Source organism: Nannospalax galili, unplaced genomic scaffold (genome assembly GCF_000622305.1).
Source record: "Nannospalax galili isolate Female #2095 unplaced genomic scaffold, S.galili_v1.0 scaffold940, whole genome shotgun sequence".
Taxonomy (NCBI): Eukaryota; Metazoa; Chordata; class Mammalia; order Rodentia; family Spalacidae; genus Nannospalax; species Nannospalax galili.
Genome location: NW_008346079.1, coordinates 276,021 through 301,205, shown reverse-complemented (window position 1 = coordinate 301,205; position 25,185 = coordinate 276,021). Strand labels below are relative to the sequence as shown.

General features: G+C 47.6%; 1 protein-coding gene across 7 annotated transcripts in view; it reads right to left on the bottom strand.

Annotated features, from left to right (window-relative positions):
- The window catches only part of Gria1 (glutamate ionotropic receptor AMPA type subunit 1), a 371,033-nt gene that overhangs the window by 136,105 nt on the left and 209,743 nt on the right, over positions 1 to 25,185 (bottom strand). For all 7 annotated transcript variants that reach the window (XM_017800413.1, XM_017800408.1, XM_017800409.1 and 4 more), the window contains 3 exons: positions 21,219 to 21,272; positions 4,303 to 4,464; positions 111 to 278 (listed from right to left, as the gene is read on the bottom strand). In XM_017800413.1, coding sequence (XP_017655902.1) covers positions 111 to 278; positions 4,303 to 4,464; positions 21,219 to 21,272 — 384 coding nt within the window. The remainder of the gene's footprint in view (positions 1 to 110; positions 279 to 4,302; positions 4,465 to 21,218; positions 21,273 to 25,185) is intronic.

Sequence of the window (25,185 nt, the reverse complement as noted above, 5' to 3'; positions counted from 1 at the left end):
GTTCCATATGTTTGTCACAAATAACGCAGGAGTCTTTCCAAGCTACAGGGATGGTCTCCCTTTCAGATTCAGTTCCCAGGAGTGAGGTGGGAGACCATCGCCAGCCTTACCTGCTGCAGGGCTCTCTGGATATCGATCCCCTGGCCCCAAGGCACAGCAGGGTTAGCCAGACAGTCCCCAGCGTTCCCTCGGCGGGATATGTCAATCCTCTGCCTCCGCAGGCTCTGGAAGGCCTCGGCCATCACCTTCACACCATCATACGTGAGAGCAGAGGTGTACTGGGGAAGGAAGGCAGACAGACAGGTATCAGAGACAGCGAGGTGGGGTGGGGGCTGTGTTGGGCAACTAGCTTCCTGATGAGCAAAGTGTGTGGTGGTGGGCCAGCTGCCAGGGGCCTGCAGAGACTGGTTCACAAAGGATGGAGCACCTGCCTCTTACATTCTGCTCTCTGCTCCAGCCAGTGGGGCACTCCAGGGCTGTGAGCTCAGTGTGGCCCATTGCGATTTTCAAAGACAAGCCAGCATTCGGGAGAGCTGTGTGCAATCTTGTCATTTGAAAATTGTTGCTTTAATTGGTAAGAAATGCATAGATTAACTACAACAGGCAAAACCACGAAAAGTCAGGTTGTTTCCTCTGTATGAGAGTCACCAATTGGAGGCAAGAATTGTTCTATTCCACCCTCTCTCGTAACAATAAAGAGAAAATATAGTCCAAGAGGAGCAAGCTCTAATTGTTCACATTCTGCAACTCTCCCTCTTGCTTATTAATGCTAACTTTGAAACTTTTCCCACTTGACCAGGACGGGGCTTAGATGTAGATGAGACTTGGAAACCTATCTGTCTTCTTTACTAGACTGATCCTGCTACTCAACATGTCGTCTGGCACAGTGTGGTCACACTAGAGCTGTAGGAATGTGTATTTTTCCATTTTTTAAAAAACATTATCTTTATGTGTATGAGTATATTGACTGCATGTATGCAAGTGCATCCATGTTGTGCAATGCCTGCACAGGACAGAAGAGGGTGTCAGATCCCTTGGAATTGGAGTTACAGATGGTTGGGTATTGGGAACCAAACTGGGGTCCTCTGCAAGAGCAGCTGGTGCTCTTAACTGCTGACCCATCTCTCCAGCCCCATTTGTCCAATTTTTAATGTTGATTTCCTGAGGTCTGGAGAGATGGCTCAGCAGTTAAGAGCACCGGCTGCTCTTACAGAGGACCCCGGTTTGGTTCTCAGCACCCACATGGCAGCCAACAGCCATCCATAACTCCATTTCCAGGGGATCCAACACCCTCTTCTGACCTCTGTAAGCACAGCATAACATGGGTACATTTACTTACATGCAAGCAATATATGCATACACACAAAATCAGTATATTTAATATTTCCTAATTTGTTATCTGTGTGGCCCTGTGTGCATGTGTGTACATGTGTGTGCATGCATGCTCATGTGTGTGTGTGTGGAGGCCAGATGTTATCGTTGTTTGCCTTCTATCTTGCTTTTGAGGCAGAGCCTCTTTCTGTACCTGAGGCTCACCAGTGTGGAAGAGGGTTTGGCCTGCAAATCCCGGGACTCTTCCCGCTCCTGCCTGCCCGGTGCTGCTACCCCAGCTGTGGTGGGGTCGAAAATCAGGCCTGCATCTCACACAGCAAGCACTTTAATGACTGATACAACTTCTCAGTCTCCTCTCATTTATGTTTATGAAACAGGGTCTCATGTAGCCGAGGCTGGCCTTGAACCCTGAGTGTAGCCCAGGCTGACATTGAACTCCTGATCCTCCCTGCCTCTACCCACCAAGTCCTGTGATTACAAGAGTGCATCATCATACCTGCTTGATTTTTTTTTCTGGAAAAATTATATTGCAGTTGGAAGTGGGAGTGAGTACATTCACTCACTCATCCCTGTGGAATCACCGTTGCTTTAAAGCACTTGGGGTTTTGATCATTGAAGCACATGTTACAATAGCTCTTCATCCTTGAAGAGTTAAGTCATTTTGATCAGTGGTGGGATGAGCAACATCTCAGCTTCATGGCCTGCCGTTTACAAATGAAATTGACTGAGCATCGTGCAGGCACCTGCCAAAGATTTGCTGGTTGTCCCAGGTAACAGACTTGGCCTCAAATCCTTCTCAACACAGCATTCCACACAGCCACCGCCAAGCTGTGGGATCGGACACGGGAAGAAAAATGACTTGCTATACTTATGTTTAAGCATTCTCAGCAAACAAATAGGTTCTGGCTGCAGGACCAGGAGCTGCATTTCTGGGAAGCAGGAAGCAGGTATGATGCGTGATCGATAGCGGACTCCAGGCAGTGAGCTGCTGCTGATCCACAGGTATGAGTCTCTGTGATGCTCAGCCGGCCACACAGAGGTTGGGAATGAGCATTACCTCACTGCTCTGCTCACAGAGGCTCCAGCCACAGAGATGAGCATCTTCCTCTGCTGGGCAGAATGGTGACTCTAGGGCTGAGGCCATAGCTCAGTGGTAGAGTGCTTGTTTAGCCTGCATGAGGACTTAGGTTCAATCCAGTACATCTAGAAATAAAGATGGTGGTCCTGCCTAGACTATAAACAGCATTCCCCAGTCTCCCCTGCAACCAACTGAAGGCAGTTTTCTAACATGGGGTGGTTGAGTGGAAGATCTACTAGTGACTCCTGAAAAGACTTGTGTGTGTACATGTTTGTGTGTGTGTGTGTGTGTGTGTGTGTAGGTCAGAGATTGGGTGTGTGTTTGGGTTTGGGTTGGCCTCAAATTCAAGATCTTCCTACCTTAGCCTCTTATGTACTATAATTACAGCCACATACCTCTGTACCCAACAACTTTAACCATTAAAGTTAATGTCTCATTCATACTACCCGTTCACTGGAGATTGGTTGGGAAAGGGTTGGGAATGTATTGGCTCTGATCAGTATTTATGGGACTCTGTGTGGGATGCAGGCTGATGGAACATCCCCATCTCTAGTATTGCTGCCTTCATATATAAAACATTTTATTTTTCTTTTATATGTGTGAATGTATTGCCTGTATGTATGTAAATGTACCCACATGGTGTAATGCCTGTGGAGGTCAGAAGATGGTGTTAAATCCCCTGGAACAGGATGGCTGTTAGCTGCCATGTGGGTGCTGGGAACCAAACACGCGTCCTCTGCAAGAACAGCCAGTGCTCTAAACCACTGAGTCATCTCACAGAGATCTGCTTGCCTCTGCCTTCTGAGCACTGGGATTAAAGGCATGGGCCACCATGCCCAGAGTCTTTCCTTAAAATTTTAAATTTATTTATTTTTATTTTATATGTAAGAATGTTTTGCCTGCATGCATTTAAGTGTACCTACGCATGCAATGCCCATGGAGGCCAGCCCCACCTTATTTTTTAAATTCATTTTTGAGATGGGGTCTCTCACTGAACCTGGCGCTCACCAATTCCATGAGACTGGCCATCCAGCAGGCGCCAGGGAGCTCCTGTCTTTGCATTCCAGCGCTGGTGTTACAGGTGTGTATTTCTGCACCTGGCTTTTGCATGGATGTTGGGAATCCCAACCCAGGCACAGCAAGCACTTTACTGAGCTGTTTCCCAGCACCATGAAAGGAGTTCCTAAGAACAGAAGCTGAGCTTTCTGCTCACCTTCCTTCTGTGCTATGAAGACGTGTCCTTCCGTGCCCCCCGGCCTATGACACAAGCCCAGACATTGAAGGCTAGATTACCAGAGATGGAGCGCTGGAGAAGGCACTGCATCATGAGGGCTCTGACATAATCAGGACTAACCCACTGACGAATTCAAAACGTGACAGTGTTATTGGAAGGTGGTGGGAACCAGGGGCATTGTTGGGAGAAGTGGGTCACGAAGAGTGTGCGTTTTAAGGGTATGCCCCACCCTGTGCCTCTGCTTACGGTTACCCTGAGGTGAGCAGTTTCCCTTCACGTCTTTCTGCCTTCTTGTTTCTACCTTGCCACAGTCCTCAAAGCAGTGGGGCCAGCGACCACAGCTCAGACCTCTAAAACTTGAGCCCAAACCAGTCTTCCCTCCTTTAAGTTGTTTTACTAGCACATGCTCGGTAGAGTTCTGACATCAGGCTGGAGTGGACGCAGCCATTTTGGACCCCGAGGCAGGTGCTGAGGGCAGAATTACAAGAATTTGAATATGTGGGGACTGTGGAGCTCTGATCCCAGCCCTGGACTATAATCTGTCATGTTGGGGCTCCTGACCCTGGTGCCTACGTTTACCTTTGCTTATTAATTTTAGAAAACATTTCTTTCTGAAGGTTAGGGCTGGCTAAGGAGGCAGGCTGGTCCCTCCCCACACCTTAGGCCTCTTCCAGTCCACCCGGGTGTGGTCCCGAGCATCACTGGACTTCCACTGCTGCATGATCCGGGCCGGGACGGTGTCCGTGTAGTTCACCAACTGGAAACCTGTCACATTGGCTCCGCTCTCCTTGAACTTATTTAAGTCGATGTCCATGAAGCCCTGCAGGAGAAGCAGAGGGGGAGTCAAAACACGTCGCCCGGGCAGGTCAATGTCAGCATGGTGCAGGATCTGGGGCTTTCTCTCCTGCTTCTCGAGGAGGTGGAACTGACTTAACGGAGACAGCTGACTTTGCTCCTTCCGAACTCTGTTCTCATGGATTTTTTGCACAGAGTTGGCAGAGAAGCCAGAGCCTGGTGGATGCAACATGCCTGGGTGCAGGGCTGGTTTACAGCCAGGAGTTATATTACCTTGGACTAAGTCACTCTGTCACCTCGTTTAAGTAACAGGGGCCTGGAACTTGGGGAGAAGACGCAGGTGTGGCATGTCAAGTGGCTGGACCAGACTGAGAAACAACACATGGTTGGGACTTTTAGACTATTTATCGTGATTGTGTGTGCATGTGTGTATGTGATGCGTGCTCTCGGCCATGTGTACCACAGCACTCTATGGAGGCGAGAGGACAACTTTGTGGAGTCTGTTTTTTCCATCCACCTTTACGTGGGCTCTGGGGATTGAACTCAGATTGCTAAATGTGTATGGCAAGAGCCTTTACCTGCTGAGTCATCTTGCTGGCCCATGGCTGGGATTCTTACGATGACAAGATATAAAAAGTGAAGTGGAAAACCCTGGAGGAGGGATTGGCCTCACCACCCTGCTGTGCTCCTTTGAGAGAGGAGACGTCTGAAGTCTGCCAGGAACAAGTGGCTGTATGCTTCCCGAGGTCACCAGCACGTCTGTGGGAAAGGCTAGCTTCTGATGTGGGCCTTCCCCCTCACCCCGCTCTTTCATGTACAACGAACTGGATCTGTTCTCTCTGAGGAGGCCAGATGTCCTCTGACATCCGTGAAAGATTCTTTACTGAGAATGAATTTCCTTCTAATTCAGCAAAATTCACTCAAAGTCCCGAAGCCTTGAACTTGAAAGGAAGCCTTGTATTTATGTAATAAATTCAATAATATACAGAACTTTTACATCTATGGCCTCATTTCACTTCTTTCCTATATAAGGTACAACCTGTGCATCTATTTGCCAGATACAAAAACCATGGGAGATACCATGGGAGGGTCGATGTCCACGGAGTTGTTCATTGAGTTAGTGACAGAAGGGACCGGAGCAAAGCTCTTCTGTTAAGCAGTTCCTTCCCTTCCTCATCCACAAACTCATCACTGAACACACACTTCTGAGTGCTTAGAGCACAGCATCCTATGAGCCAGACTAAAACAAGCCCTTTCCTTCATGGATCTTACATTCTCGTAGGGAAGACAAGCACACCACACATGATGTGGTGCAGTCCAGTGCCTGTGCTCTGTGGCAGCCGAGGGTCTGTGGAGAGAGGTGAAGTGGGGTACACAAATGGATAGATGGGGTGCTGGAAGATGGATGAGGTCCAGATGAACCCACCCGAGGAGGGTCTTGTCTTGTTGGTACAGCAGAGTGGAACCCTGTGCAAGGGTTACGGGGCTATCTGTGGGAAAGAGCACACTGAGTGAAGGCCCGAAGGTTGGATGGAGGCTGCTTGGAATAGAGGCTGGTGCGATTACAGGATGGTGCTGAGGACAGCAGGTGGGAGATGAGGTCAGATGTAGTCCAAGCTGAGTCACACGCAGCGTATGTTAACGTGGGCTTAGTAATTATAACTATGGGTGTACTGTAGACTACTGAGCAGGGACAGTAAAGTTGAGGCCCGCTTGGGTCCATGGCTTGGGGCAAGTGTCAGAGCTGCATAAGAGAAATGGGAGGAGGAACATGGGCAGTGGTGGCGGCAGGGAAGCCCGTGGCCGGCAGCCGAGGCCCAAGCACTGGCTCTGGCTCTACATGGGCTCTCAGGGCTTGTCCATACTCCTAATTCCTGGCCGACTTCTGTTCTCTCAACTCAAAGAACGGACTTCGTGATTCCAAGACCTCTATTGTCCACCAGTGTTTCTAAAGTTCTGTGACCCTTTAGAGGTTCTATGTCTATAGACAAACCCAGTCCGGTGCCACTCAGCTTTTGTCCTTGCTCTCTGCCTGGAGGGTCATTTCTGCACTCGGCTCCTTTTGGTCATTTAGATCCCAGCTAGAAAATCACCTCTTCAGAGAGCTGACTCCTATCCCCTTGTCTGGAGAGCCAATTCCTGCCCTGTAGTAGACATGTAGCCCCTGTTCATTCCCCTTGACACACTGCTATTCTACTTTGTGCACTAACTGCAAACACCCGATACCCCACCAGTGTGCAGGGTAAGTCAGGCACTGTGAGTTCATGCTCCCAGGGGGCAGCTCGCTAGCCATGACACCTGCAGAGTTAATAGATTTGGGCCCAGAATCCTCTGTCTGGTGCATGAGCTGGAGCCATGTTCTATGTTGATGGGATGAGGGACGGGAGCTGGAGTCATGTTCTATGTTGATGGGATGAGGGACGGGAGCCGGAGTCATGTTCTATGTTGATGGGATGAAGGACGGGAGCTGGAGTCATGTTCTATGTTGATGGGATGAGGGACGGGAGCTGGAGTCATGTTCTATGTTGATGGGATGAGGGACGGGAGCTGGAGTCATGTTCTATGTTGATGGGATGAGGGACGGGAGCTGGAGGTATGTTCTATGTTGATGGTAAGGGACGGGAGCTGGAAGTATGTTCTATGTGGATGGAGAGGGATGGGAGTGTCTCTTGAAACTGTCTTCCTTCCCTGCCACGCTTCCCTACTGTTTCCAGGACTCGAGCCATTTGCATCAGAACCCTGCTTCCAGATCTGCTTCTGGGAGGACTGGTCCAGCCCATTCTGACTCCATGCCTCTCTAGAGCACCTGTCACCATGGAGATCACTCTCTACACTGGGTTTTCCTTTTATCCTCTCTCCTCCCATTGACGAGCCAGCTACTGAACGTGGGGATAGTTTCATTTTCTGTCTTGTTCACATATGTGTCCTTGTATCTAGTGCCCAGAAGCATGTGTGGCACGGGGTAGATGCTCAGTCCTTACTTGCTGAGTGAATGCATAAAAGCCAGAGGCTTTCTTTCAAGCAAGAGTGCCCAACAGCCAGGGGAAGTATGACCAGCAGGAGGCGGATGCCAGGGAGTGATATTCATCATTTGAGATTAACTTGTCCTGTGGCCGCAGTCCAGAGTGACACAGAGGTAACAGGCTTGCATGATGTACCCACCGTTAGTAAAGGTGAAGTCAGAATTCAGCTCTCCTACCCAGCCTTCCCTAGAAGGCATTATACTTTGTAGGAGTGCAGCTGTTCCAGTGCTGGTTAAAAGCCAGTACACAGTTGGGCGATTTTCCATACTCTTTAGAGACTTTTAAAAAGAACATCTTGTTCATGAAATAACTATTGAGAGAATGAAATGGAAATTATCTCCCGCAGTCAGATTCTGTCACTTGCAAATCTGTAACAAGCTCCTGGGCACGTTACTGACTTTCCCTCTCATAATGGAGGCCAAAGGAAATGGCAGTTTTCTCAAAGAGAAACGCAGCTTGGCTCTATTGCCAGCCAGCCTGGTGACAGGATTAGTGGAGCCAGTCCTGGGTCACACACAATCAAGCTGATGGACCCTGCCTACTCCTGCCCATAATTCAGAAGGGGTGGAATGATGGGACAGGCTCCATCTGTGACATTCATCAGGAGAACCAAAATCAAGAAGTCACCAGGGTCAGCCTATGTTGATCTAAGAGCTGACCGTTCCCCTGCAATGTAAGATTACATGCTGGGAATGATAACATTGAACCCATGACATCCGCAATCACAAGGAAACAAGACTCTTGGGGTTACTAGACTTGATTTCTCTGTAGTGCAGGAACCTGGACTTGGTCAACAGAAAAACTCATTCTTGATTAAAAAAGAGAATAAAGGCATTAACCCTTCATGTTCCAGAAAGCTGTAAAATTCAACTAACCTCTTCAGCACAGGTTTAATTACATCATCTTCTAATTTCCTTTTTATATTTTATTTAAAAACCTGCTCTCCTCTGAGCCCTGGCACCAGAGTACACTTTATAGAGTGACTGTTCTCTATCTGAACTAGCACATACTTATAATCCCAGCACTTGGAAGGTAGAGACAGGATGATCAGGAATTGGAGGTCAGCCTTGACTACATACAGAGTTCCAGGCCAGCCTGGGCTATGTGAGACTTTTGTCTCAGACAATAACCACAATGGAGTTTGGGTAGAGCACAGTCCTGGGGCTGTAGGTTGTGGTGCAGAGTCTGTATGCTTCTTAATGTGGGGCTGAGGAATGGATGGTGTGCAAAGGGTGCTCTGCCTCCCATCTTCATCCACAGACAAAGACATCGGCTGAAGAAGTGAAAGATGAATCTCCTTACTCTGAGGGACCAGGGACTGTGTGGGGAGGGGACAGTGCTTGTAGCACAGCCCGGAAGAGGAAGCGGGATATTCTTATTTCGACAAAACACTAATGCTTGTGATAAAAAAGTCAAGTCACTCTATTAAAATTATGAAGGTAATCATCAGAAGAATTAGACATAATACCATAACCCCAGTCATTAAGGAGCGGCTGTGTTTGTGATCTGAAGCGGTTCATCACCTATTTAATGGGAGTCGCAGATGGGACTGAGTTGATGAGGCAAGAAAGAGAGACGCAGGCATGTCACGTAGAAGTGTGGAGGAAACCGTCAGGGAAGCCTGAAATATGACTTCTAAGGGGTCTGAGGTTGGCATGGACCCCAGGACCAAGGGGGTGGGGGAAGCCTGAAATATGACTTCTAAGGAGTCTGAGGTTGGCATGGACCCCAGGATCAAGGGGGTGGGGGGAGCATGAAATATGACTTCTAAGGGGTCTGAGGTTGGCATGGACCCCAGGACCAAGGGGGTGGGGGGAGCATGAGCTCAGAAAGTGCAGGTGTTTGCTTTATTTTTAGGCTCTTCTGTCGTATAGATTTACCATGCGACACTGCCTTTTAAATGCCATTAGAAAAACCACATCGAACTGCAGACAGCATCCATGTTGTCTCTGGTTAGAGGGGAATGGCAGGACGGTGGGGAGAGGGTGGCACCGAGGGGCTCTGCTGGAACCTGGTCAAGGAGCCTGGCTTACTCTGCCATCTCCTAGGCTGGGACCGAGGGACAGATGTTGATTGGGGCGTAGCCCAAAAGCACGGCTTGCAGGGACAACAGAGATGACAGTGTGAGCTAAACATCCACTTTGCCTGTGATTTAACTTCATCTAAACTAGCGTTTGAGGGTTCTGTCATAGAAAAATGAAAACTGATTAACGAAGTCAGCCCTAGACTTATTTTAAGCCTTTCTCAGCTCCTCTCCCAAAGCAGATATTCTATTAAATGTGTATATTTTCCTATTTAATTCTCTAAGAAGTCCTGAGAGGCAGGTAGATAGTTGGCCCTGGGAGTTTATTTACATAGGTGACTACAGGAGGATCCATCCTAGTGTTCTGCTGAGGTCTGACCACAGAATCTGACTTCACCAACACATCGCCCTGTTCAACTCACGGGGAACAATCAGAATGGCATGTCTACATTACCCCAGCCAAAGAGGAACAACCTCAGATCACAGAGGGAAATGTGAGGAGCCCAGAGCAGATGCCACTCTGCCACAGCAAAGACCTTTAATAGGCTCTGGAAGCAGGAGTTGCCTTCTGGTCCCCGACCATCTACAACCAGCTGTGCAGATGTTTCTCAAAAGCTATTGATTTTTCTGAAGTCTGTTAGTGACCTCCCTCCACAGCCCATCCTCCATCTGTACTAGGGGCCTGTGTGCTCACTCTGTGGAGGGCAAGACTGTGAACATAGCAATTTTTTTAAGTTTTGAGGGCCTGACAGGTGCATGGATAACAGTAAGTGAACAGACACAGTCTAGAACCAAGTGGTGGTCAGATACTGATGTCATAATTGCCATGTGTTACAGAATCTCATTCCTGTGATTTTTTTCTTAATTATTTGAAAATTTGAAGACCATTTCCAGCTGAGGGGCCTACCATTTGGGGTGTAGGGACTCTGACCCATGGGCCAAGCTTGCTGACTCTTGAACTGTATAGAAGCACTGTTTCTGGAGATCTTGTCAGAGCCCTCTTTGTATAGCTGGGGAAACTGAGGCCCAGAGGTAGGAGCTAGAATCTGTCTCTCCTCTGCACTGGGGGTCCCATCATGCTATGCTGAACATCCACATGTGTAGACTAACTTGGGGTGAAAACCCTCAATTAAGTCAGCTGGATAATACCATCCCTACAATTGCCACATTGATTATAATGTGCAGAGACACTCAACACTGTCACCACACTGGTCACGCGTTGATCTTGCTCTGACGATGTGGGGACTGCTCTAAGGATGCTGAGGAGTCTCAGGGCCCCCTTATGACTAATCATCATGTGTGATGGCAACAAAAGAGCTAATAATGCATTAAATGTCCTTCAAAATGTACCTGTATCAAGGGACTGGTGTGGTTAAACTGCCATGATTAGGTGCTTAGAACTGTGCCTGGCACACAGGAAGTGCATAATAAATGTGAGGGATGTGATCACGTTCCTGACTGAGCCATTTCCCCAGCCTGGAGTACAACACTATCAGGATGCAAAGCTTTGTCCTCAAAGCTTGATTTCCTTTTTGTTGAGATTTTCAGGAGAGTCACTCACAAGCTATTCACTGTCCTGTCTGAACTGGCATCACACCCAGAAGGACAAAGATGCATTCAGAAACTTGGGTTCAGGGTCAAGAAAGAAGGCTCAATAACCATTGCTGGTTGATGGGAGAATGTTCCTTCCATCCCAGCCCCTTGAGATCCAAAAGAGTTAGATTCGATAAAAAGGTTGTACTTTATACTCTGGATGACACAAGTTGAGCATGTCAAGTTTCCCTCAAATTGTCAGAGACAATCTTAGATGACAGCTCTGTGGAGAGAACAGTTACAGGAGTGTATGGTTTGAAGACTCTTCTTATGGGAGGAAGGGCTTGAAAAGAGCAGATATGATCGGCTTTAAAAAATAGGAGAATGAGAGGGTGGGCGAAGGATGTACTTGACTTTCAGGAGGGTTGTCATGGGAAAGAAATGGGACATTTGTTCTCTAGTGCTCTGGAAGGTGGGTCAGAGAGATGAGCAGTCAGATTTCAAGGGCAGCAGACTCTGGTTAAAGCAACCACGATGTTTTGTATGTATTGGACCACGTAGCAGGCACTGCCATGAGGGGGGAGGGGGACATCAAGTTAATGCGCTCACTAATCCGTACAACCACCCCGAGAGCAATGCTTTTATTCACACACATGTGCAAACTATGTATGAAAAACTGAGGCTTAGTTAATGGATTGGCTTCTGAAAAAAATAGCATAGCCACTGAGAACTAGGGTGGGTTAGACCACTCTAGGGCTTAGCTTTTAACCCCTGTGAATCCTGACACTGAACATCGGATTCATTCATCTCATCTCTTGTGACTATCCTTGGGACAAACTGAATCTTCACACAAGGCAGGAGCAGGCAGTTCTGCAGGAGGTTGGGAAGCTTATCCTCAGTGCCTGGGACGTGCTAGCACGGGGAGTGTGAGCCTCTCGCCCCCCTGTTTCTGCATCTCTTTGGCCTCTCTCTTGTTATCCATGCTGTGAGTTCCTCAAGGCAGCCCCATAGGGTCCACACACCATGCATGGTGTGGGTTGCGTGTTAAGACATGTTGAAGAACGAGGGATGAAGGAATGGAATTCACTCTTGTCCTGATTTTCTCACAAGCCTCCATCCTGCCCCTTCCCAGCCCTAGCTTTTGACTCAAGAACCAAAGAGTTTTTTCCCCTCACTTTTCTGTGTGTATTATATTGTGACCCAGATCATAGATAAAAGTGTTAGGAAAAGAGCTCTAGGATAATCACACAAATTCTTGTCCTGTCTTTGAGTGTCATGAGCTCTTTGCCCTGGGGTAATTGACTTCACCTCAACAGGCAAGAGATTATTGATCTACAAAACAAGGACATCCACTCAGTCATCAGCCTTTCAAGCTTATCTCTGGTGCAGGCAGGTCAGGGGTTACCACGTGGAGTTAGGGGAGAGAAAAAGGCAGCATTCTACCTCCTGACTCATGTCCAAAGCATCTCTGCTTTTAACTTCGTTTACACACCGGGGTTCTTGCTACAAGATCCATCTGGAAACAAAGCTTCAAACTAGGAATGTGAAGACTTCTGAGCCTGTTGACTTCTCTCCTGAGGGCACTTCCTGCTTTGAGTTAGGATTCTTCAATCACACAGGTGTGTACGCATGAATATGATTAAATATGAATTGGTGACATATTCTTGGGCTGACAACTTGTGTCCTCAAACACCCGTGTCTTTGCATAAAACTCTCCACATTTTCCTGCTTTAGCCACTTTACCAAGACAAACCTTTAAAGCACCCTCATCTCCTGAAATTCCTGGTGAGACACAAGCTTATACAGTCTCTAACAAGCCAACAGAACATTGTAGCTGTGGGTAAGTCAGCTAGTGCACATATTATTTACATGGAAAAATGTATTAGTGTTGACTTAATCAGTCTTGTTTGCAGTCAGGGAGGCAGGTGTCTGCACACTCAGATATCTGTAAACACACCAACAGGCTTCACCCTCACACACCTGTCCATCCTGCACAGAGCACTGTAAGGATTACTCAGGACCACTGGATGCCCCTCAGTCTGGCATTTTGTGGTAGAAGGTCACATGGGGGGATGCAAGGTTGGGAGATGCTCTGCCTGGTCTGGGTTTGGTTGGTCTTCCAGAGAATACTTCATCTTAATTTTTCCCTAGCTGATCAGGGTAACAGCTGACTCTTGGCTTGGCCAACTTTAGAGCAAGTGCCAAGGGCAACTGAAGTTCAACTTGCTAAACTTTCCTGGCACAGGGTGAATTTTTACATCTAATTACTGGTGGACTTAAACCAACATCTTATTTTAACATGGTCTCAACCTCCCTATGCAGAAAAAGTCAGGTAAGACTCAGAGCAAACCCATTTTTGTGAAGTGCTGGTTTAAAAAATTATTTTTATTTTATATGTATGAGTATTTTGCCTATGTGTATGTAAGTGTACTCATGTAATGAAATGCCCATGGAGGCCAAAAGAGGGTGTCAGATCCCCTGGAACTGGAGTCACATACGGTTGTTAGTCACTGTGTGGGTGCTGGGAATGGAACCTGGATGCTTTGCAGGAACACACTATCTTAACCCCTGGATCATCTCTCTGGCCTCCAGATTCTGGTTTGCTTATTTGAAGGGCCTTACACGTATAGTAGGTGACCATTGGATGCTTGGTGAGAATGGATGAAAGTCCAAATATTGATGAATTTGAAGCCTACTGAAAATGACTATTTATTGAAACAATCGCAGGAGTATTCCTCACACAAAGACCAATGATCTCCCTAACCCTGGGCTTTTGACTAGGTTTACAGTACCAGACATGAAATCCCTCCTGTGGAGCAGGTCTCACATCTGACTAGAAAGTGGTTGGTTACCCCTATAACTGTCATGTCACTATTGCACCAGTGGACACAACTTGACTTGCAGGCCAGTGTAGCACACAGGATCCAGCACTAGATAAGACCACTGATGTCTTCCCCCCGCCCGACCCCAGCAGCCTACATTAGCACCCTTCAGCACTATGAAATCCAGCCATGGGGGGAATGAGTGCACTGTTAACTACAATATTCCTTTCTCATGATTTACCCATGTGTGCTTAGTATTTCCGAGCACATCACAGTCATGGGGATATAGAAGAGATTAGACAGATTTTGTCTTTCCTTTCAGGTCACTTAGGGTCTAGTGAGGAGGCCAATTTCACCCAAGTAGTTATAGAGAAAAATAAGCCAACCCAGACCTGACCTGGAGCTCAAGGAAGGCTTCACACTGAAAGTGAAGGACATTGAACAGAAGGAGCCTTTGGTTTGGGGAAAGAGGGTAAGGCCAGCTCTACAGTGTTTGCTGAGGCTCACAGTCACCTGACGACAGCCCACCTCAGCCTGCTCTGAGCTTGAGCAGCTCCTCTGAAAAATAAGAAGTTACCTAGGAGACACAGCTCTGGGTGTGTCTGTGAGGGTGTTTCTAGAAAGAGAAAACAGGGCAAGGCAGACACACCCTGATTGTGGGAGGCGGCATCCCACTGACTGGGGTCCCAGGGAAATAAAAGTTAAAAAGGGGAAAGCCACTCAGGTGTGGGGTGTGCTGTCCATCTCTCACTGTTCCTGACGGCAGGTGTAACACGACCAGCTGCCTCACCCTCCTGCCACCAGGCCTTTCCTGTCACGAAGGACTCTACCCCTCAAACTTTGAGTAAAACAAATCGATCCTTGCTCAGGTATCTTGTCACAGCGTGGAGAAAAGCAGATGATACAGGATTATTTGTTACCCATTCCCTGAGCTGGCTGTGAGGATCAACTCTGCTGTGAGTCTAATTCTCAGGACAGGGCTCCACACACAGGAAACCCTCACCAAGGGCTCTGTGGTTCCTGGGGCTCCATTTCCTCTTGCCCTCATGCTTCTTCTTCTTCTTCTGCTTAGGAAGAGGGGCTGGCAAGGGGAGAGACCCCGCTCTCCCAGATTCACAGTGCCCCCTCTGCTGAACGCAGCTCTAAGCATCCTCCACGTTGAGAGGTGGTGTGGGTTTCCCACACTGACAGCCGCTCAGCTTCAGCCCCTGCGCTTACATCTGAACGGATGATGAGCACACACAGGACAGGAGCCACTTCGGTTCCAGGGAAAGAAGGGGTGGAGAAGGTAGGCGCGAGGTTGCTGCCCCAGCCCATCCCTCCGCGGACTTCAGGGGGCCTCAAACACACCATTCTCCTGTGAGCCCAACTGTCCTTTTATAAAACGGGATGAGCTTTCAGGTACCTCCAGACCCAGCCCTCTTGGGTTCTTGTAAGGAAGTGGAGGGCAGACTCTCCACTCCCATGCAGGTGTGTTGGTGGGTGCGATGTCTTAATCCTTCTCAGATGCCCAGGAGCCTCCCCCACCAGTCCCTCTCCATGATCTCATGTGCTCAGGCTCCCGTGGCCTTCTGAGGGACTGCAAAACTGCATAACCGCCACAGGCGTTGCTTTCAGAAAGTTGTTTACATGTTCCGATCTAGCTGTACCTGAGGTGCAGTGCTGAGTCAGTGGTGTCAGACTCGCATCCTGGGAGAAAGAGCTGAGAACTGGAAGGAGCCTGGGCTGAAGACGCACACACGAGGGAACCAGCCAGAGGTCCGGCGAGGGCTCAAGGCCGCCCTCCTGCACACATCTTCCTCAGAGCCGGAAGGGACCAGGGAGAGCAGACAGGGGAGACTGCAGGAGCTTGGAAGGAGGGGCTGCCTCAGCGCTAGGTACTGCATCCCAGGAACCAGGAAGCAGACTTCAGTTAGGGATGGAGCAGAGGAGAGGGTGGCTCTTCCTGGGCAGTGGTTAGAAGATCTGTGACCCCAGCATCTACCTGACTTTTGTATATCCGTGACGGGTTCACGTCTCTTCCCTCTCCTTTTCTCATTTTCATGTCTGTGTATGCATGTTTGTCTGTGTGTATGTATGTCTGCGTATGTGTGGGCTTACTTGTTTGGGGATGAGCATACAGGTACATGAGCATGCACGTGGAGGCCTGAAGTTGATGTTAGGAATCATCCTCTATCACTCTTGTACCGTAGTCACCGAGGGAGGCTCTCTCAATCAAACACAGAGCTTGCTGAGAAGGCTAGTCCAGCTAGCCAGGCTGGGGAAATCATCTCTGCTTCCTGAGGCTGGAATTACAGTTGGCCACCATGTCTACCTGGCATTTATATGCTTCCTGGGATCCAAACTCTGCCCCTCGCACTTGCACGCAAACGTCTAACCACTGAGCCGTCTCCCCAGTCCTTCTCTGGTTTAGCACAGACACAGAAGGCTGCCTGTGAGAGTGTGAGATTCGAGGTGGAGAAGCATGCCGTGTGCTGCCTGCCCCGCCATTTCTCTGCCAGGCCCTGGGAAGTCAGCAGAGAACAAGGCAGGACTGTGGCTGCCTCCAGACCTTTCAGAAAGAGGGAAGGGCAGTGCCATGCAGCACAGGATAGCCCAGAATGGCTTGTCTCCTGGTACAGTAAATGGAAGATGCCTGGGGCAATGGCGGCATCTAAGAAGGAGCTGAGACCTGAAGGACCTCAAAATGGCATCCTCGGACATGCATGTCAATGATGATGACAGTGACCGTTGTTATTACAGTGATAATTACCAAAGCTTATTAAGTGCCTGTTTGTGGTCATGAATTACTCTAAACATTGGTGAAGTACAAACTAGAATTGAAACTCAGGTCTGCCTCCCCTGAGAGCCACCCTTCCCAATGGCATCATACCACCTCCCTCAATGGAGGCTGTAGAAACACATGGCCGTGTGTGGTGCTGAGGGGAGGGCACAGGGTGAGCTCAGCCTCGCAGAAGGAATCAACAGATTTTTCAGCATTGGGGAAAAAGAGCCTGAATGGTTTCCTCTCCAGTAGACAGAGCCAAGCTGGGGACTGAGCTGACTGCTGTGTGGGCAAGTCTCCATGTCCAGTTAGGCAGCAGACACAAGGTAGGAACGACTGACTACCTGCCCTGGACCCCAGGAGCCCAATAAGCTGTTGGATGATGGGATCCCACCACCCGTCCCTCAGCCTCTACCACACTAGAAATGATGTAGTTCTGTTGCGTATGCATTCCAGGTCTGTCTCTGTCACTTTAGACAAAATTTGAACTCAGTCTTCATGTCAGGGACCAAGCAGCCTGTCCTACTCCTGTCCCTCCAGCTGTCCCTTGCCCAGCAGGCATGGGACACAGTGGCAATAACATGGTCTCTGGGATCCCGTGGATCTAGGAAGGCCAGCTTCATTGTTATATAGAGGTGGTAATTCTGGGATCATCACTTAATCTTTCTGAAACTCTGTTTTATCATCTGGAAAGGACCTCAAGGACTACTGTGAGGGCCAAGGTGTAAAATCAGAGTTAGATGGGGGCTATTGGATTGACTGTCCATAGTGGACAAGCACAGGGACACAGGAAGTAGACGAGTGATTGGGGCTGGGGCATGGGAAGGGGATGATAGGTGTGAGTCAGGGTGAGGTGGGAAATGGTTGCCATGGTTGCAGAGTTTCTCTACTATGTGATGAAAACACTAAAATTGATCATGGAGCTGCTGTATAAGTCTGTAAACATACCAAGGACCCACGGATTATTTACTTTAAGTAACTGCAGCATAATACTTACATTATACCCCCAAATAACTGGTTTGTTTGAAAAGTAAAGACATAGTAGAATAGCTTTAAGTTCTGCATGGCTCAAGCTCACTTTATAGATACACCCGTGCTGCACACATGTGATAATCATGTGTTTTCATATGTATATATGTTATGAACACTTGTATGGAATGTATGGATATATGTATGCATATATACATACACAAATAATACATGTATACATACAATGGGTGGATTTAGCCTACAAAGATCTCAGCAAGAATTTTCCATCTGTACAGAACATTTAACACGCTCAAGGCACGGTGTCACGGTGACACATGGGGAAACTGAGGCTTGGAGAGTTGACCAAGAGCACAGAGCTAGCCAAGCAGGAACGGTGAACCAGCATAAAGCGGGGCTGGGCTTTTTGTGCTCAGTCTCCATAAGCTTTTCCAGCCCCTCCATTCTCCTTCCCTCCTCCCTTCCAGCACACCTCCAAAGCGCTAGAGGGAAAGCCACTGGGGACCGCTTTGAAGCCCAGGCTTCTGAACTGGGCAGGAAGGACTCTCAAGTAAGCATGTCCTCCCCTTCTTTCCATTCCTTAACTCTATAATTACATCCTAGCTGGAGTGCTTGAAGGAGAGGGTCAGCTCCATGCAGCAGCAGGCTAATTATGTGGCAGAATTTCTAAAAATTATCATCTTATAAATTATGTTATTCCTCTGAAGGTGAAAAAAACACCATACCACTTCCTCAACCACGTTTCAGACTGAATTAATTAGTAATCTGAAGCCCAATTATCAGCCAATCTATTGGAACATGCAGGTCTTTTGTATTTGGATGGTATGTACGATTTGCAGCCTATTAGTGGCAGTTGTAAGGATCTGAGAACTCCTTAGGTCAGAAGAAGACAAATGTAGCTCAGAGGACAGGGCAGCCTGAGGGGCTGACTTGGGAGTGCTGTGACTTTGCAGGCGCTGGAACACAGATGGGGGTGGTGGTGTAACTAACTACTTGGGATCCTTCAGTGACTCTGAGGCCACAGATAGGTAACTGTATGGCCCTGCCTCTGACCCATGTGTCCTCATCCAACAGGTACCCATGAGGTCTCCACGACGTATCCTGGAGTAGTGCGTGCTGTCATCAATCCTGGCTAGCCCGACAATCCTGTGTACTGCAGTGTGGCACTGGCCTGGCCATAGCCCTCGCTGGTTCTGTTTCCCACAAGCAAAGAAGAGCCCAGGGAGTTGACTTCTTCTGTCCTATCTGGCCCTATGTACCTGGGACTTGAGATATGTCAAGGGCTCCCCCAGTCTTAATAAAAAAGTAATTCATTCTTGCAAATTGTCTTTTGTCGGGGTGAGACCTTTGGCTTCCCTCAGAAGTCTCCCAACAGACCCCACCCATTACAATGTGAATACTCTAAAAGTAATGGAGTTAGCCACTGACATCGGAGTCTAAATTAACCTCTTTCAGTACGTCCTTTTGATTTCCAGTCTGAACCTCGAAACACTGGGAAATCCAACACGAGGTTATCTAAGTGGGTAGAGAAGGGGAGGGCCAGGACCAACCTAAGGTGGGAGAGCAGGCTGGAACTTGGGCCAAATTTAGGGATTAGACAGATATCTATCTGGACCCCGCTTTTAGACACAGATCTTGTGCCTTAATTCAACTAATGACATTTATTGCCTAAATGAGATAAAACACTAATCAGTTCGTTATCAACCTTGTGCATAGAAATAATCAACGCAAGATGCTCTGGATAAAGCGGAATGTGGCTGCGTATTCAGCTCGGCAAGTTTAAAATTAGAAATTGTCACATAGGTAAAGATGTGATCAAAATCACATCTAAACGGAAACCTAGAAAATTAAAAAGACAGGGCAGGGTAGCGAAGAGCCTGCACAGAGCTAACACTGATGGAAACCAACACGCAGTTGGATTTGGTACCAATTCGCTGGCAGCTGTAGCCAATTTGGGAAAGTACTGCAGAGCTCCTCCAGATTTTAGCTGGAGTTCAGCATGCAACCTGGCAACCCTGTATCTAGGTTTATCTAGGTGTGCGCCGATGGTAAATCTTGCACATGTTGGTCTTTGTAACATTCCCAGAGAGGTAAGGACTTGGATGTCCATCAGCTATTTACTACGGATACAGCGCATTTTGCTTCTCCATCATGGACACAGTGAAGTAAATGAAAGGGTACGTTTTATAGAGAATGTACGTTAGTTGTCGCCAGGGCCTGGAGAGCTTGGAGGGAGATATATTCAGTGACTATGGATGGGTATGGGTGCTGAGAAGGTTTCAAATTAAGTTGTGGTGATGGTGATGGTTTCAATACATGCAGACCCAATAAACTGCACAGTGTAAGGTGGTGTGTGGTACATGAATTTCATCTTAAGCCTCTAAAATATGGGACTGAGCACAAAATAAAATTCTATTTGACCTTGGGAAAAGAGCTGTCAGAATCAAGCTTCGTGGTACAAAAGAGATAAACTGTGATGGGAAAATGGACCTGACAGAGATGGTCATCACCGGAAAAAACCTCGAATGGCACGTTCCAGCTGCTAGGTAAAAAATACACGCACAAAGATGATTTGGGAGACCGAGTTGTCTCTGTGACATGTAAAATAGTTGCATCCAATAAAAACAACTGCGTTGTGTTAAAATGAAAACAATTTTACACGGGTTTATCTGGACTGTGTAGAAAAGGCATAAAAACTAAATTGACATTAATATAGGTCACAGTGTAAAATGGTTCCTGGCTAAAGATTTGTCAGTTTCACCATAATTATGATTTAAACGTCTATATTTATGAGTAGTAAAACTAAGCACTGGGTCCAAAACCAGTGGGCTCAACATCTAGTGTTCATTCAAAGACAGAGTGAGTTTTCCTTACTCCCAGGGGCAGAGGGAATCAAAGAGGGGTTTAGGATGAAGATTAAAAGCCCGTACTACAGCCCCCAGCATGTTTCCTCCCAATGACAGAAGTTCATGAGCAGTGTGCTGCAGTTTGAAAGGGACTCTGTGATGGCTAGCTTTAACTTGTCAATGGCACACAACACAGGACCCCATCACCTGGGAACTACACTGGGTTGGTCTCTGCATGTATATGGGGAGTGGGCCTCATGAAGTTAACTGATGGAACACCCAGCCCACTGTGGGTGACACCAGTCCTTAGGCAGGGGGTCCCCGACTGTATAACAGTGAAGAAATAAACTGAGCTGAGCTCAAACGAGCAGGTCAACATACGTCCATTCACTGCCCTCTGCTCTTGACTGTGGATGTCATGTTTGCAGTTCCTGCCTTGACTCGAGCAGGTCAACATACGTCCATTCACTGCCCTCTGCTCTTGACTGTGGATGTGTTTGAAGTTCCTGCCTTGACTGTCCCGCAGTGATGGACTGCAACCTTGAATTGTTATGTGAACAGGCCCTTCCCCCTGAGCTGCCTTTTCTCTGGATATTTTATCATGGCAACAGAAAAGAAACTAAAACAGATCTGTCAGGGAGAAAAGGTGCATTCATTGTCTTTGAGACTTAGAGGGCTGGGAGTCATTCCTTCCTCCCACACAGTTCACACCAGGCAGGTGTGAGGCAAGCTTGGAACCCAGGGATACGGAGAGCCTGAGAAGACAGCCAACTCTACTCACCAGATTGGCCAGGATGTAGTGGTAACCGATGCCATTCTTCTCCATCTTTACGATCTAAAAAACATAACAGGAGAGGCCCCATCAGTCACGCTGATGACAGGCCGGGCAGTAACTGACATTAGCCGGGTATTTACGTGTCCTCCTTTATCCCACATAGAAAACCATAATATCTCCATGTAACAATGGTGTCACTGTTAGCATCTTTGACAGATAAGAAATAGCCATGGAGAAGTAAATCAAGCTCTGCCAACTTGCCCAGCTCTGAAGGGGAAACGCACGATTGGAGATCAGTTTTTTTCTCTGGTTCCACAGGCACAGAGCTGTCACTACAACCACCAGGATGTGGCCGCAATGCTCACTGCTCCCCTTCCATGAAGCGCTCCTCATCATGGGGGAACCCTGCCACTTGTGCGGAGTTGGTGTTTGCTGCTTGGATGGCCATGTGGGAGGGTGATGGCTGCTCGTGCATGATTCACGTGCAGAGCCCATTTTTGCTTTGCTTCTGAGTTCTGTTTCCTCAATCAGCACTTTGGTATTCAGGCAGCAATCGATCAATCAACTTGGATCTTGGGAGGGAATGCTGGGCCACCTATCTAACCCTCATTACACAGATGGGAGGTGGTCTGAAGTGGAGGAAGTGATTTGTTCAGACCCCAGTATAGTCTGGTAGCGAAGCCAAGATTGGAATTTGATGCATGAGACTTTATGATGTCTGGTTACTGTTAATCAAAAGAGCTGGGATCCCCAAACACCCTCCTATCTTTTTTTTTTTTGCATGTCTATGTGATGTGTATACATGAATATATGCATGTTTGCTTGTGCACATGCATGTGGAGGCCTGAAGTAGACATAAGGTGTCTTCCTTGATTGCTCTCTGTTACATTGAGGCAGGGGCCAAGCTGGCTCATCTAGTCAGCCAGCCGACTGTGGAGATCCCTTGTCCCTACAACCTGCACTGAGTTTACAAGTGGGCTCCCACACCCATCCAGCATTTATGTGGGTGCTTTGGATCTAAACTCTGGTCCCCACACTTGTGTGCCAAGCACTTTACTTACTGAGCCATCTCCCCAGCCCCTACTCTCCCATCTTGAATACAGACTGTCCCTTAATCATCACAGACAGTGAAAAATATTGGTGAGAAACCTACCCCAGGTTTGCTAGGGCAACAGGACATACAGCCTCATGAGGAACAGTTAAAATTGCACACCTTGGTTCTGGTACTAGCTGGCCTGGAAATTAACTTGATCTATTTCTTCCTTCCTCTCTCTATTTTTTAAAAAAATCATCAAATTGGGTTAGTATGCCTTTCCCCTTCACTGATACAAAGAGACATAAAATATATGAGAGGCGCTCAGGCTCCTGCCCTAATGCAATACATTTTCAAGGTTATTAAACTCCACACTCAGACATCTACTTAATTGGATGTATGTGCATAGTGGCTCACATATTTTTAATGTGGGGAATAATTAAATGCAGGCACACAATGAACACACCCAAACAGTGCCTAGACTGTGAAATTCCACATGGCAGAGCTCAGATACCACTGGGGTGATAGTTTTATTAATAATTCTTCATTACTTTTTCATTTTCTTGACAAATGGCTTGCTGCCTCTACAACACAGAGATACCTTTATCAAAAACCCATTCTGCTTCCAATAAACAGAAAATAGCAAATAAAAGATATTTCAGAGCCCATCATATTTGGGCAGTGAAGAGGTACAGTTCATGCAACATGGAAATACAGGATGAAGCAAAGAAGAGCCAATAATTGGTTATTTAAAAATTGTATTACTTGTGTGTGTGTGTCTGTGTCTGTAAATGACCATGGTGCATCACACACGTGTGTTCGTGCCGGAGGCCAGAGAAGACATCTGATTCCCTGGAGCTGGACTTACAGGTGGTTGTGAGCCACCCGACACAGGTGCTGGAACAAAATTTGAGTTCTCTGCAAGAGCAGCAAGTACCTTTAGCTGCTGAAACATATCTTCAGCCCTGATTGGTGACTTTTAACAAGTAAAAATGAGCAACTTGTATAAGTCAGGCTGACAGTAACTTTCCCACTCTCCCTAGCCGATGGCCAACCTGAGTGCTTTGACTCATGCTGTTTCACAAATATTTATCAAGCACTAGCTGGCTCTGCATGAAGGTGACTCACAGGAAAAAGGAGTGAAATAAGACACCCTGGGTGGGAGAGAGCCACCACAAACAGGACACAGAGATACGTGCCCACGGTCACTGACTGAAAAGGGTAAGTACTGAGCCAATCCCTTCGCTGACCCCACAGATGCCAAATTCATTTCCACTATCTACGTCTGAACAACTCTCTTGTTCTCTTTGGCTATCTATATTCATTCAAGTTGAGTTCTAATCTTACCTCCTCTTACAGCCTTCTATGACCACGCCAGCAAGCATTGACTGGACATGGACTTGATGCTAAGCACTGGCTAACGTGCTGAAGTGTAGCTTAGAGAATGGAGCTAAGTTCCTGTGTGACCTCTCTGAGCTGAGATGCTGTTTTAGTAGAGAGCCAGATGGTAAATATATAAATAGATGAACGACAGCGGCATCAGGAGGTCAGAAACACCACGGACATAATAAAACAGGACAAAGTGATGGATGGCCCTGGAGGCTCTGGTTGGCTCTTACCATAAATTCACTTTGTACATAATGACCATATTACATCGTTTAGGGTCTTATACACTGGGAAAGCATACAGTCCTAATCTATCTTTATCATGATATGTAGATTATACATAAGACTTCCTCCCCCACCATGGGGCTGTTTATTTTCATGTAATATTGTTTTATATTTTACAATCTATGTTTCACCAATGAGAAAAAAACATGCAGTGTTTGTCTTTCTGTTGAGTAGCTGGGATGCTTCAATATTTTGGCTATTGTGTGTGGTGCTGCCCTACGCATGGGCATGCAAGTGTCCCAGTGGCATGCTGAGACGCCTTCAGTGTTGCTGGATTACATGCATAGAGTGGTTATAGCTTCAGTTTTTGAGGAATACCCACACAGACCAGTGGGTATTCCCAGCAGCCCTGCCTCAGGGGCTTGTTCTCTCTGGAGCCTCTCCAGCAGTTATTTGTTTCCTTGGTTTCAGCCATTTTATTTTATTTTATTTTTTAAAAGACACTTTAGCCCCCCCCCCCCCGCCTGAGCCTTGACTCCCCCAGCCTCATTCACCCTCCCATCTCCCCCGCCAGTCTCTCCTAGCTTGGGTCCTGTCCCATTCCTCATCTTGTGGCCCCAGACACCTGGGGAATGAATACTGCTTCCTGATCCTTTTCATCCAGACCAACGTAGTGCCTCCTCTGGGCCCCAGGAGCCCTGCTTCTGGGCCTGGCCCCATCTTCAACTCCCTCTGCTTCCCTGGGCCTGCACCACCTGCCAGCCTCTTTCTGGGACATGGGGGCTGACCTTTCTTTTTCCTGATCCTTTGCATCCAGACCCACACAGCTCCTCAGTGCAGTCCCCAGGAGTCCTTGGGACCTCTTCCCACCCCATCTGCCTTTGCATCTCTGGGCGGCACCACCACCAGCTGCCCTAGACCAGCATTGTTCCTGGGCCTGGCTCCCAGGCCAGTGTAATCCCCAAATTCCTGAGGCCAAAATCGTTCCTGGAGGGATTCACCTTAGGAGAAAGCCTGAAAACAGCTGACCCTCATCTGACTTGGGCCTCTGTGGGAACTCCTGAAGACAAAAGCAATCCAGCCACTCCAATATAAAATCAAAAGAGAGAACTGGAAGCTTAAATGAACCAGCTTTTCATGCCCAAAAAGTAAACCACAAAGACATATAAAGTTCAAAAAAAGAAGTAGACCTAAACTTGAAGGCCCGAGTATCACACAAGAGTCAGAAACTACAAAAGAAATTCACATGTCAAAATCACAGAGAAAAAATAATAACATGAAAAACCAAATTAACGTATCCCCACCAAATACAAATAGTCCTCTGGAGGAG